Raw genomic sequence first — 15,058 nt, 5'->3', positions numbered from 1 at the left:
GATTAGCTTGTAAGCAACAATGAAATAAAATTATTGCACTGAATTGAGGTTTTCTTATAAGATTTGCATTTAAAAATAATTTTACATTTTTTTCTTTCTGTTCTTTGGTCTATTTTGTTTTTTTTTTCTGTTGTTTGTTTGTTTGTTTGCCTGTTTGTTCTTGAAATAGAGTTTCACTACGTAGCCCTAGTAGGCCTGGAAATCTTGTAAACAAGGCTGGCCTTGAACTCACAGAGGTCTACTTGCTTTTGCTTCAAAAATGCTAATATTAAAGGCTATAATAGTACCCCTTGAATTGCCGCCCATGATTAGGAGACAGAACTTTTATCCATTGCTCTTGACCAACATATCTTCTCCATTATTTGTGTGAGAAGATTTCAAATGCCAGCTGCCAACTTTAGTGGGAACATTGTGACTCTACATCCCTGCTCTATCTCTGACAAGAAAATGCTTTACTGATCTATGTCTCAGCATACACACATACACACGTGCATCTCTCTCTATATATATATAATTTTGCTCCAACATTTTTCATAGAAATGAAGGGGAATGATGTACTTTAACTTCCACAGAATGTTTACTTTCCCTGCAGGAGAAATATTTTCTCCTTGGAGGAGTTTTAAGGGGACATATATCAAACCCAACGTCCTCTTAACCATTTCTTTGCTGTAATTGATAACAGGAAACGTGCACTGTTGACACTCTCAGACAGCAGGACTCTTTCTCCTGCTTCTCACTTTATGCTGTTGCTGTGTCAGCTGCTATGAAGTGCTGACACTGGGCTGGGTTGGGGCTGTGGCCCATCTGAGAATTCACACGTCCTTAAGGTCTTACTGACTGATTGTTCCTCAAACATTCCTATGTACATAATCATAAAGGAATGCCTACCAACTAGCCTTGTTCTTTCCAAACTGAAGGGTCAACCAGACTGAGGAATTCAGTCCAGAAGAGCATCATACTGTAATAAAGAGTGAGAAATGGGGGCAAATGAGAAAAACCTTTCCACATGAGCGATAGTGTGTATTTGCTTTCTGTGCTCCGTGGATCTTGTTCAGAGCAATGTAATCACATGGAAATTGAATTTTTCAATATTCTGTTTTAATCTGTGCTTATCTTAAGAAGCCCTCAGTAAAACTCAATCATTGATCATTGATCAAGGAAGGACACCTGTGCCTGGGCACATACACATTAAAACATTGCATGAAGAAGGATATGAGAAAAGGGAGGAGAGTAGTACCGCTGCTTCTACCAATCCTTACAGGACTGGTCTTTGAGTTAGATACATAATAACATTCTAGCTTTCTTGTAACTCGTAGGAATGTCCCCTGTCACCTGACATCAGTTTATTTAGCATAGAGGGATTAAAATTTCTACTTGCACTCTATCTAATATGGAGAACTAAAAGAAAAGAAAGCCTCAGGAACAGCCTGAGGATTTCAAGATTTTTTTTGATATGTTTAAATAAACTCTCTGAATTTTATGAAGTTTAGTATCTTTTGTAAACAATATTGATAAAAATCTAGTATAATAAGTGACATCATTACGGTATTTTGTCATGTACATTTAAATTTTGTAACACGATATATTGTATTATAGATATAAAAAGTATTCAAGCATATACATGCACACAAATAGTTATATACATATGTATGCCACATATGTCCATATATATCACAAAACAGAAAATTTGATGATTCTTAAAATTCAAACCTATGAGTGTGTATTTCACTATATAAATTAAAAGGAATAACAATACAAGGATGTAATACTGAAGTCCTTTTGGAGTCAAACAATCATATTCATTTTGGTATTTTAAATTCTTCCATCTTGACCTACCTGAGTGACAAGAATAAATATTCCTAAAGATTATATTTATAGAAACAAAATAGGTGATGAAGATATGAGGCACAGGTTAAATATATGAATGAAGCCAGAGCAAGAAATATACAGACTTTTAGCATAATTACAACCAACCCCAAAGTAATGCTGTTTGCCTATGTCAGTCATGAATTGTCCAGACAGCAATCACTGGACAAAGGATTACTCAAGCAATATTTCGTATCAGTCTTTAGAATGAAATAAATGGTGTACTGCAATACGGTGACAATAGTGTTGCTAGTGACAAGAGTTGCCTTTTCATGTGCAGAAAAACAAAGTCTGACGGGATTCTTACAAATTGGTCACCCGAACTTGATGAGGAAAAAGCAGAATCCAGTGTCAGAAACTATCAACGCCTACAAGGACCATGACTGGCAAGGACAAGCAGCAGGTGAGCCAACGCCAGCAGCTAACAAAGCAAGTAAGAGCTGAATTCGGGAAGAGAGACTTAGTCCCTGCTTACTGGGCTGAGCAGTGCCTCTGCAGCCTATAATTATCTCTTTGACTGTACCAAAAAGCATTCATAGAAAGCAAGACTCCACATCGACGGGCCCAAGGCATGCATGGAGAATTAACTCCAGCTGCATAAACTTCCTAAGTTTTTTGTTTTCCCTCACTTTCTGCCATAAGGCCCATGGAAAGCCGCAAGAGAAGAATCTTAAAACTGCAATCCTTTCGTTGAGACTCAACCCAGTCTTGGGAGTTTCTGCCACTGTTCTCCATTTCCACACGATCCATGTGGCCTGAATGTTTCATGACATGGAGAAACCCAGTATGTCTGAAAGGCAGCTCTTCCCCACGCCAAATCATAGGACATGGGTCACATTCCTCCTTCCCTTGACAAACATAAATTAAACATCCCTCACTTCTGACATTAAGAATAGAAGGTCCTGACTGTGGCCCAGGTGTGTTCCAGACGTTAAGATATCAATTATACGAATTAAAGATGATGCAATCTGGGAATAAAGCAGATTAACGACAGGCCAGGGCAGAGGAGGAAAGCCAATATTCATCAAACACTCATTCTGTGCCAGGCGCCATTCCCAAAGACGTGAAAGTGTATTTGAAACACAAAGTGAGGAAGCACTGTCAAATTATGAATACACAGTTCAGAGAAATCCAGTCCCAACACATTCACACACACGGGAAATTCACTTGACAATTTACTCCACAAAATTGGTAAAACAAATCATGTTAACTCCCACGGTGCTTCAAGCGTGGAATAAATTCTAGTTGTTTTAAAGAAACAGTACATAAACAATTTAATTTGTGAAACAGGAACCATATTTTTGTTGTTGTTGTTATTGATCATCATTATTGCAGCAGTTGGGACAATTACTTTGAGCTGAAATATAGGAAATTTGATGATCATCTTTGTTCAGTAAAATTAGGTTCTACGTGGAGATAGAATTGTTATAGTTAATGTTCACTCTCCATTACTTCAATTTCTTACAGAGCACAGAGTAGGCAGCCATGTACGTCAGTATACAGTCCTACGGGAATATAAATGCTAAAGCATTAGAAGGATCATCAACCACAACTTTAAATTCATTTCAATAATGCACAGCAATGAAATTAAATGACATCTCCGGTTGTAGATAATATTTGGTTGTCTTTCTGATTATCATCAGCCCTCATAGTCTGCCATGTAGAAATCCTTCTGAGGCTAAAACCACAATTTTCGGGCAATATGTCAACTATGTGCAGTAATCGAGAATGGCTCAAAAGGCTGATGTCAATGCTGTCTGCATAGGCAAGCATTTCAACCGCTGCTGTGGGGCCTTGTTCAGATACCATTCTTTGAGTGAGTATTACCTACACACCTTGTAAATAATTGGACGGAGAGAAAAAGTACCACTTTAGAAAGAGTATGCTTTAGATATTCCGTATGAACTTATTGTACTTCCTAGTGTGATTTCATATTGATCTCAACGTAAGCCAACACTGTGGTATCATCAGATACACTGAACAGACATCCGAACCTCTGGTTCTTCCTTGTGTCACACGACAACACACGTTCTCTCCATTTGAGAATTGATTCGTTCATCAGAATGATTTCATTCTTTTCAGGAAATATGAAAATCTTACAAGATCATAGGGCGAAAAACTAATAACAATTTAGAAAAGTATCAGAGTTAAATTGATTCAAATGACAAAATACACTTTGTTGTTAGAAGTTTGTTCATTAGACATGGAAAGAAATTCATGGCGGTAAGTTCACCGCTAATCCCAATCAATTGCATTAGCACATATGAGAAGCTAAAAATCGCATGCAACTATTACTTGCACTTGCTTTTATAAATAAGCTGGTTCTTGATTTTTTTGTGCCTTTTATTAAGATTAGAGAGAAAACTTTAAAAACAGGCCATTCGTCTGAGCACTTACCTCATATGGGTGATAATAAGTGTCGTGGTCGGGATGAAAAAATCATCCACACGGTCAAACTGCTTTCCAACTGGCTGCGTGTGGATGGTGTGGTGTGGTACGTTCCCACTGGCCAGGGTTATCACCTAAACGCAATACATCAGGTTTAGACTGAAGAAATGTAGAATATGAGGCTTAATTTTCTTCAAGCTAAATACATTTGTATGAATAAATTGCTTTTCTTTTGAGAGTTGGTATCTTAGTAGCAAATTGTGATCCATAATATGTAGCTTTTTTTTTGTTTGTTTGTTTGTTCATTTTGGAGAAAGGGTTTCTCTGTGGTTTTTGGAGCCTGTCCTGGAACTAGCTCTTATAGACCAGGCTGGCCTCGAACTCACAGAGATCTGCCTGCCTCTAACTCCCAAGTGCTGGGATTAAAGGTGTGTGCCACCACTGCCCAGATATGTAGCTAATTTTTGAGAGTAAACGTTCTACAAAGAAATATTATAGCATATAACTTTTGCACAAGGCAGACACCTGAGAACTTAACATTCTCAGAACAGCTCTGATTACCAAGAGACACCGGATAACAAATACATGTATGCAACCTGTGCATTGCAGAAGCTATGAAACTAGTAAAACAAACACACATATAAAAAGAATTACTGTGGCATACTTCTCCGATAGAGCAAAGATAGCAATAAGACCATGAAAACAAGAGCAAAACATGGCATCACTTTAACTTTTGAAAACCTTAAGATAAACAAAATTTTGCTTTAAATTTTTTTTCTCATTTTAAAAATTTATTTATTTGTGTGTATGTGCAAGTTTAGGTGTGTGCTCATATTCATGTGTGTGCTAGATGCCACAAATATGAGGAGAGGACAATGTTGAAGGGGCAGTTCTACATAGAATATGATTATATTTAAAATATTTTATCTTCATATTCTACAATGCATCAAGTTCTGGAGTCCCCTTTATTCTTCCTGTATCTTGTCAGTGTTGAAAGAAACAATTATTTAATTAAAATTCTGTTCAAATAATGAGTATGCAAAGGGCTAGGTAGTGGCTCAGCAACTAAAAGCACTCACGCCAAGCTTCTCCTGCGTGTGAAAACATACTCCTCACCAACTGTGAAACTGTAGACTATACTTTCACCATGACTTTAAGAATAGCAGTTTCTACATTTTGTAAGGTATCGATGTCATTTAAAAAGTAAAATACAACTACGACACAATTGAAATTCTGTGGAGAATCACAAATTTGTATGACAGCTCATGAGCATTCTTAATAGTAAAATTATCAAAAATAATTTTCCTGAAAATTTATCAAAAATGTACATGTCAAAAAATAGCTTGAAAATATAAAATTAATACAGAGTGTTTCCTATTATTGAGTGAAAGCTGTTGCACCTTCCTGAGTGAATGGGTGCCAGTGTAAACATTGTGCTGTATGTAGCAAAGACTCCTCAGCCTTCAGAGCCCAGTGCCTGGCTCTCACCAGCAGGCTCTGTAATTGACATGATGCAAAACACAAGTGTTACCATGAGGGCCTGCCCACTGTTTCGATTATAGTTTCTCAAAAGAACCATTCATCCCACCTTTCACACATCTGAAATCCTATGTCCTTTGCACATGATTCATAAAAATCCTACTGAGTGATAGATTTCCATGATTATTGGACATTTCTGAAAAGTCATGGCTTTCTTAGGAAAGGGCACTGGTAAGCCACTCAAGGAATGATGACCTGATATATGTGCTTTGGAGCTTTTAAGGGTTAATTGATCTCAAGACACTAGCATTTGGTCTCATGAGAGCCAAGATGTGACATTCCAAAGTCTGTCTGTCTGTCTCTGTGTGTATCTATCTATCTATCTATCTATCTATCTATCTATCTATCTATCTATCTTCCACCCATCTATCATTTGTCTATCTGTATATCAATCCAGCCAGCATAATCTTTTTTATACACACACACACATATATATATATAATCTTTCTGCAATCTACATGTTTCCAATCAGCTTATCTTTATATAAAAATAAAATTTTCTTATATGAACTACTGTGATAGAAACTTTCCTTATTCTTACTTTCTTCCTTTTATTTTATGTTTTCACATATGGTCTAATTCCTACTTAGAAATTTGTTTTAAAATCACTATATTCTATACCTTAAAGAGTTTTATTATGTAGTCAGAGAAAAACAAAGTCGTCATTTTTCATTGACCAAATAATGTGGATAAAATTACTTAGGATGCCTACGAAGTCTTAGAGGCAGTGGTCGGTATAATATTTAAGGTTTTAAATAAAAAGTATTGTCACCATTTCAAAACTTGTTGTTTTAGTCACCCGAGTAGCTAAACTAAAAGAGAAATGAAGTAATTGATTAAAACAAAAAACACATGACAAACAGTAACCAAAAATACATTAAAAACACTTGCTGCTTTTTTAAAAAAAAAAAGTATTCAAGCTTGTAAAAGTAATTCTAAAGTTTTAAAACCAATTAAAACAATAGCATTAAAATATTTTGTAGGCATATAAATATATATAACACACAAATATATATATATATAATTTTATATGTATGATATTTTGCTGCCATGCATGTACATGCTCCAAGTACACATGGAGGCCAAAAGAGGAAATTAGGTTGACTGGGACTAGAGTTGCAGATGGTATAAAGTGGCCATGTTGGTGCTGGAAACAGAGCATATATCCTTTGGGAGAAAAGTCAGAGCTATTAACCACCCCAGAAATACATAATTTTATAGCCACACATGTTGGACATGTTGGGTTGTTTTGTATTGTCAAGATTAGTCTCCAATAATTAGTACTATTTCCTTGTCTGACCATATATCACCTTTGAAGTCTTCCACTGTGAAGGGTGCAGTGGTGTTGATCAGTCTCCGTCCTGATGTGGGATTCCTCTCTGTATGCTGTGATTACCATTAATGAATAAAGAAAACTGGCTTGGGCTGATAGGGTAGAATAGACATAGGCAGGGAAACCTAAACTGAATGCTGGGAGAAAGAAGGACTTAGTCGAAGAGACACCATGTAGCCCCACTGGAGACAGATGCCGGAACTTTAGCTGGTAAGCCACAGCCACATGGCCATACACAGATTAATAGAAACTGGTTAAATTAATATGTAAGAGTGAGCCAATAAGAAGCCAGAGCTAGTGGACCAACTAGTGATTTAATTAATGTAGTTTTTGTGTGATTATTTCAGCGCTAAGTGGCCAGGAAGCAATAAGCTGCTTTCTTTTCCTACACCTTCCCTGTGATAAAGAGAGAGGTTTTACTGGACTTAATGAGATGTGGCAAGAGTGACTGTGAATACTAGCCCAAATGCTAAGTAAGTCCCCTTGAGCTTCCACTCTTGTCTTCTGAAAGTGCTGGACTGTGCAGATATCTGGCTTTTGGGCAAGAGCTCAGAAAGAGGCGAAGCAAGAGCAAAAGCTCAGGAAGAGGGAAGCAATGGCAGGAGATCAGGAAGAGGCGACGTGTGTGATGGACCTGGAAAGAGCCAGTGGGACAGTGGTGACTGGAGCCATATTGTCATATATACATCTCACCTGCATATAGCCCAAATGGCTGCTACTTCACAAAAGTAGATAGCTAGTTCAGCTTAAGTCTAGGGTACTCATAGTTTAAAATATGAAGTTTTAGAATGGTTCAAGCTGTAAAATAGGGAACTAAGATAATATACTGTGTTTCTGACATTTAAAATGTCATTTCTAAATATAAAATGAACTATCTTTATTATAGCTTATTAAATTAATTCATCTCAAGAATTCTAGCATTTGAATAAAATTTGAAAAATACTCAGAAACGTTCAAAAGACTGTTAGTGACAACTACTTGGGAACCAAAATACTGCATCTAACCTACCTTACACATATGCAAAAAGTTTGGTGATTTAGGGCTCTACATTAGCGGCACACTCCAGGTAATGCTGTGTTCGCAGGCAGTGTGAGGAAGTAGTTCACAACAAACTTCCAGCAACCACCCTCTTCCGCTTAACCTTGTCTCTGAAGATCTGAAGGCTGTGGCACAAGGTCACAGTCACCTGATTTCTCTCTGCCTATGCTTCTGTGAAGTCATCACGTCAATGACCTCAAAAAGAGACAGTTGTCCCAAGACTAACACAGTACATCCCCCAATGAGAAGTAAGCCTGAACTCATATTACCAACTCTAGATGCTAAAGACGATAGAACAACCTTTACTTTGGTGGTCAGATTCTATGCTCTCTAGCTCAAGGCCTCACTGAGAGCACTGAAGCAAGGCCACAGTTCAAGTGCGTCCTTACCTGTCTATTAATGGGTGGATGGTTACTGAGGATGTGGCTCAGTTATATCACTAAACCTTCTCTGGTACCCATGCTTTGCTGCATCATTTGAGGTTCTTGACAGAAATTGCCAGTACGTTCTTATAGTTCAGAGGCTCTGTTACAGCAACAGCATACAGAGTAAGGTAAATTATAAGGTTTCTTTTTCTAATGGCATTATTTGTTTACTGTCATTCATTTTTACCATATTAATGGAATCTTTAATAAATATTATCTGTGATCATCCTGGTCTACAATAACTACTTGAGTTTTAAACATTTTTTTTTGCTCCTATGCATAGACAGCAATTGAACCACAGTTCCCATAAAGAATATCAGTTGTACAGCCATGGACATCTCTGAGATACCTAAAGGTTTAAAAGCCATCACTTCCTCGACTCTCATGCCATATTACCTGTAGAGTTGGTGATGTCTTCTCCATGCTGCCCCAGCTCAGCACCCAGACCTGGTCATGTGACTTGTCATAGTGTAATTTAACTGGTACAGGATCTGTGCTCACTGCCTGTAATAGAGAACAATTGAAAATCATAACCACTAAGTGGGTCCACAATTTTGGAGAACAATACGGTACTTCATAAACCAAGACAGCCATGGAACAACCTCCTTGACCTATTTTTCATGCCCCTCTTGCTTTGAAGGCTATCGTGAGAGAATGTTCTTTCATGTTTCCAAGGCTATTTTGACTTGATGAAATACTAAGTTCACGTAGAAATAGGCAATAGTTGAGGAGGTAGCAGGAGAAAAAAAAAAGCCCCAATTTTCATTAATGAACTTCAGTTGCAGCATAAACACATAGAAAGAAACCACTAGATTTGGCATTATAAAAGCAATTAACTAGTTTTATTACTCATAGGATGGCTATTATTAGATTTACATAGCTTCTTTGGATCAATGACAGATGTTTCATTTAAAATTTAGCATGCATTAATACATAACTTCTTATTGTGAGCAACAAAAGAGATGGCTATTATCAGTGAAATGGTGAAAAGCAGGAAGGGTCCTTTGGCTTTTTCTATCTTCTTTTATATTTTAAACTTGATGTATATGTGGTTATAACAGCCTTGTTTGCATGCTGTCTTAAACAGAATAATCATCAGGTCACCAGATTGTTAGAGAAATAGCTTAGTGTAAACAACAGCAACAACCAGGAAAACCTTTTAGATATTTGGTTTTTAATAATAGGATAGGACAAATGATGAAGGCTTGGGAATGTTTGCTTAAGATCAAGAAGAGATTATAATGGGAATTTCCACTTTGATAGAACTTAGACACTGCTTATGCTGTTACAGAGCCTTTTCTAGCTAATACCTTACATGGATGTACAGCCATCCATAGGGGTAAGAAACCCATGGCTGTTGCATCAGAGGTCATCTACCTCATGTACATGATACTGTACTATTCCCATTATGATCACAACCTCTATGAACACAGACACTCTGCCTATGTCTTCCAATTTATACTTTAAATATATATGAACATTTGTGAGACACTGCTCTACTTTGGAACATGAACAGCAACTCAAAAAGATTCCTATATCGGAAGCTGTGTGTCTAGAAGAAGTACTATATACAGTGCAGAGCCAGGGAGACACAGGAAACATCATGTTTGAGAATAGTTATTCTAAAACCCTTCTAAATCTCTTAAAATCGCAAGACCGTAGGAAGGCATTAAGCTTATTTTTTCTCATAAAATAGAACTAATACCTACTTTTAAAAGTTCCTGTGACTATTAGAATAGGTAATGGATATCTTTGCCTAGCAAATAAATATTAAGCACTACTGAACTACTATTAATAAACTACTGTAGGAACTCAGCTGCAGTACAGCTTACTCACTTGGTAGACTGTTTCCTTAGCATGCTCTTCGAGGAGCCCCTAGTTCCACTTTGTAGTGTATAGATGGGTGCACACTAGTAAGCGTTGAGTTATTTTTATGACCATGGTATTAATATTAAAGTGTTATAATAATCAAGATATAGGAGAAAATAAAAGAGTGCAGTGTCATCCTTTTTTTAAAATATTTATTTATTATGTATACAATATTCTGTCTGTGTGTATGCCTGAAGGCCAGAAGAGGGCACCGGACCTCTTTACAGATGGGTGTGAGCCACCATGTGGTTGCTGGGAATTGAACTCAGGACCTTTGGAAGAGCAGGCAATGCTCTTAACCACTGAGCCATCTCTCCAGCCCTGCAGTGTCATTCTTTAAAGGACTTACAGACTAAAGGGATTTGTGTGGACTTAGTATAATTCGACATGTTTATTTGAAGATGGCTACCTCCTTGAGAGGTTCCTGTATGCAGGCTGTCAGTGAAAACACTTCTACTCTCAGTTCTCACCATCAGTTCCAGAAAAAATAAATCTCACATGTTGAATCTTTACAAAGCAGCTGTAAATATACTTTGAAAATTTAATTGTTTACAAAGCATGGATATCTGTTTTTGAAAAGTAGTACTTAGTATATGTATTTATTTATTTACCAAAACTAAACCCGTGAACCTGTGATGCAGAGTTTAGCTTAAGAGAGTCTAAACATTTTGTAGGCGTGACTGCCAGTATTCCTGGGAGAATAAGCAACTGCCAAATTGTGCAGCATGCGAAAGTTAATTTCTGCTGAGAAAATTAAAATTGTTCTATTTACCAAAAATGACTACACTCTTCGCATGTTTTTATGAGTACATATAAGAAAGACTTTCAAAATTTTAATTCTTCTAATAGACTTATGTAGGGGTGGGCTTCATTCTTAACTTTCATTATTGGTCCTTAGAAGAAATAGTTTTAAAGTATAATAGGATTCTCCGTCAAATGATATAAACAAGTGTAAACAAATGTCTTCTCGTCTTCTAACTCAAGAGTTCATGCAGTGGATGCCACCTAGAGTGTCTGAATGCTTGACACTGACATCACTGCATTTCCAAATGTGTTGGGTCACTTTCATACCTATTTGGGATTCATGACCTTCATAAGGCTGGAGGAACACAGAGTTGATATACCTACCTGCACACATTACTTTTTATGTTCTTTTGCTTCTAAGGTCAACCGACCTCTTCTCACTTCATGAAAATGATATTTGTTAAAAGACAGTGATTTGGGACGGACGCCCGGAATGTGGTGTATTAGCATATGCTTATCTCCCAAATTCAGCCTGTGCTGAGTTCTACATTGTGCTTTAGCATTATTTACATTAGCCTATAGATATTATTTTCCTGGATTTTTTTGTCAGACTCTTCCAATAGAAGCCTCCAGAATCAAATAAGTATCATATAATTCTGGAAAGAACCTCTCTTTAAACAAAAATGAAGGAACCAACCATAATCAACTTAATAAACTTTTCTGACTAGGCTATTGTAGGTTATTTTTTTTCCTGACAATATACTAGATTTTATGAACATTTATTTCTGTGCATTGTCTGATCTTATATAGAAAATTCTACTGCAACCCATTGTCTGGAATTCTGTTGAAATATTAACCTTTACTGCGATATTTTTTCAAGCAGCAAAGCATGTTATTGTCCTACATGTTCAGGCTCCAGAATGGTTTGTCATGTAACTACTATGCTTAGTGCTACCATGCTGGGCTGAGCTAAACTCATCTCCTACTTGTTTTGTAAACATCACTGAAAATACACGGAATATGCAGCAGTAAAACAAAGGATTTCATTTGATGCACTATAGCTTTATAAGGGCATCGACAGAATCTTTCATCTTGTAATATTATAAAAAACAGTGTTGAAAGGCAAATACCATATATGCTTTGAGGGTAAATTTATTTTTATGTGTGTTTATGTCTTTATTGACCAGTAGAGAATAGTATTAATATACGTAAGTGATAAAATGAGTCATCGGTCTTTCTTGGGTAAGTACAACAAATGCAAAAATCTAAGTATACAGTGTACTGCTCACGGACAAGACGCAGCAGATTCTGTGAAGATGGTTCAGTTAGTTAGGGAGGAACAATGGCAATAGCAGAAAGACCCAGAAGAAGGGCTGAGACTTGAGATGAGGAAACAGTGGAGCACAGCTTGTTTACCAGTCTGACAAGGAGAGTACCAGCTGGCTAATTAAGTGAACCTAATTTAAACTAATGATGTAGAGTCTCAAGATAATGTGCTAATGGCTGGAGGAGACTGCTGATGATTCCAAGAATACTCCTGAGGTGTCACACTAAGCCTCTTCTGCACCCAGCCAGAACCGAATCTTGTTCCACGGAAAATGAAATGAGGTCAGTTGTTTACTAGTTAATCACCTATAAAGCGAAACATCATCTGTATGTCACTCTAGAAAACATCTGAAATAATTCGACATTTAAAATAATACCACATTTAGAGATACTGTTAAATTTTTTCACCTCATACTTTCCGATACAGATAAAAATGATGTTAATGAAAGAAAGCCTACAGATATTTTCTGAATGCTATTAACTTCAGACCTAAGCTGGAAGTATTTATATCACAAGAAACTAGTCTCTTTTATTAAACTATTGTGTATTGATATAACTTAATGTTGGAAAAGTTTGTAATCATCAAGTATACATTTATTATGAGTCCACAAAATGAGATAATGCACACTTATAACCCCAGCATCCTGCGGAAGACACAGGAGGATCACCTCACACCTGAGGATCATCACACATGAGCCACATGTCTAGATCTTGTCTCAAGAACAGCAAGGACCGGACCTGTATCTCTGAAGCAGAGACAAAAGCCAAGACCTTTGTGTCAACCCTAGCCCCATATAAGGTATGCTGATGTACTTGATTCAAAGCAGAAACCGTGAAGTGCCCATTTAATGGAGTGTTCGGGCTTTGCTTTGCTGTTGCCTTTGCTTGTGGGCTTCACTGTCCCATTCAAGAGTAGTCTAATGAATTCTATAGTACTTTCTGCCATGTTTAGGACACAGTTAATTTCTATTATGGTTAATGTTTTTGTCTAAATGTCCGACATACGGGATAGAAAAATACAGGGATACAGGAAGGAAGGATTTGAATTTAAATTTTGGAAAATGCAGGTTTCAGTTTGAAGCTTTCAAGTGGTCAAACACAAAGGATGCAGTTTGCAATGTTTTCTTTTTACTGTATCTTTCACTATAAAATTTGTATGCTCTGTCTTTAGATAGGCAGAAGTAATTTATTTATATTTTAATGGGTAGCAATATTGTCTTTAAACTTGAGCCACATGGAATATCACTCCACCAGCTTAATACTTTATCTAAATCTATGAAATCAGTCTTTTTAGAATTTTTTAATTTAGGAAAAAACATGGGGGTATTTAGTAGCATAAAAATTATGGAAGTCAACTCTCCAGGATATACACAATTTTTTAAAGCATGCATGTTCTGACAGTTAAATCCACACACTGCTAAGGTAATTTAAGACAATTACAAAGATAGATTATATCATGCAACAGGTAATAGGATTAGGAAACTCATTATCTGAAGATATGAATGAGCTAAAATTGTATGTGGAGAGCAAACAGAGAGCTTAAATAAAGTCAAAATTACCTAACATTTTATTTGTTTTTAATAAGAAAGATATGCATTCTAGTAGTGTCTTTAAAATGAGATGGTGAGGATTTAACTTATTCAGGCAATACTTGCCTAGTAAACTCAGGGCCCTGAGTTGAAGCTCTACTACTGAAGAAAAATCAAAGGGGGTGGGGAGTAATTTTGAGGTTATTTGGAGAAAACAGCCCTTATTATATATCAGAAAGAGTAAAGTATACACACACACATACATACACATACACATACATATACACACAAAAACAGACACACACACACACACATATATTCACTAAAATGGGGGATTGGACAGGGAGGTGACTCAGTAATTAAGCATTTAAATTCTCTGTTATACAAACAAAGAAGTTAGAGTTGGGACTCCCCAAACCTCATAGTTGCTGGGTGGGTGTCAGTTGCTTACAATTCCAGCCTTGCTAGGCAGAAACAGAATATCACTTTTCAATGAATGAATAAATACTCCATTATATAATATGCCACATTTTCTTTGTGCATCCATTGATTGAAGGACATCAGTATTGAGTCCTTGTCTCACTTTCAGCACTGTATAGACATATACACACACACGCCATTTCTTTGTTAAATTGTGATGGTCATTTAAATTTTGACAAGTCATGGTACTACATTCCCTGTTTGCTCCTCTGTGTATATCCCTACTAACACTGTGCAAAAGTTCACGTTTCAGGATATTCTTGTCAACACATTCTGCTTGGTTTAATAAGTATGAATTGAACCTCCTTGTTGACTTCAATTTCATTTTTTAAAGCTTCATAATATACTCCTTAATGTATTTCACAATATAGAAGCAGAAGAGTCATTGCCAAATTCCTTTTATGAAGCTACAGTCACTCTGATACCAAAACCACACAAAGACTCAACCAAGAAAGAGAACTACAGGCCAATCTCACTCATGAACATCGACGCAAAAATCCTCAACAAAATACTGGCAAACCG

The 15,058-nt window shown here is 36.7% G+C and overlaps 1 protein-coding gene across 1 annotated transcript in view; it reads right to left on the bottom strand.

Moving 5' to 3' along the window:
* The window catches only part of Fstl5 (follistatin like 5), a 288,146-nt gene that overhangs the window by 26,976 nt on the left and 246,112 nt on the right, over positions 1–15,058 (bottom strand). Inside the window, exons 12-13 of the mRNA XM_050147516.1 lie at positions 8,985–9,092; positions 4,264–4,388 (exon numbers count right to left, since the gene is read on the bottom strand). Coding sequence (XP_050003473.1) covers positions 4,264–4,388; positions 8,985–9,092 — 233 coding nt within the window. The remainder of the gene's footprint in view (positions 1–4,263; positions 4,389–8,984; positions 9,093–15,058) is intronic.

The sequence above is a fragment of the Alexandromys fortis genome, unplaced genomic scaffold, assembly GCF_014885135.2.
Source record: "Alexandromys fortis isolate MF-2015 unplaced genomic scaffold, M_Fortis_MF-2015_v1.1 scaffold_53, whole genome shotgun sequence".
Lineage (NCBI taxonomy): Eukaryota > Metazoa > Chordata > Mammalia > Rodentia > Cricetidae > Alexandromys > Alexandromys fortis.
Note: the sequence above shows the minus strand (reverse complement) of the source record. Positions and strands in the feature narration are given on the sequence as shown.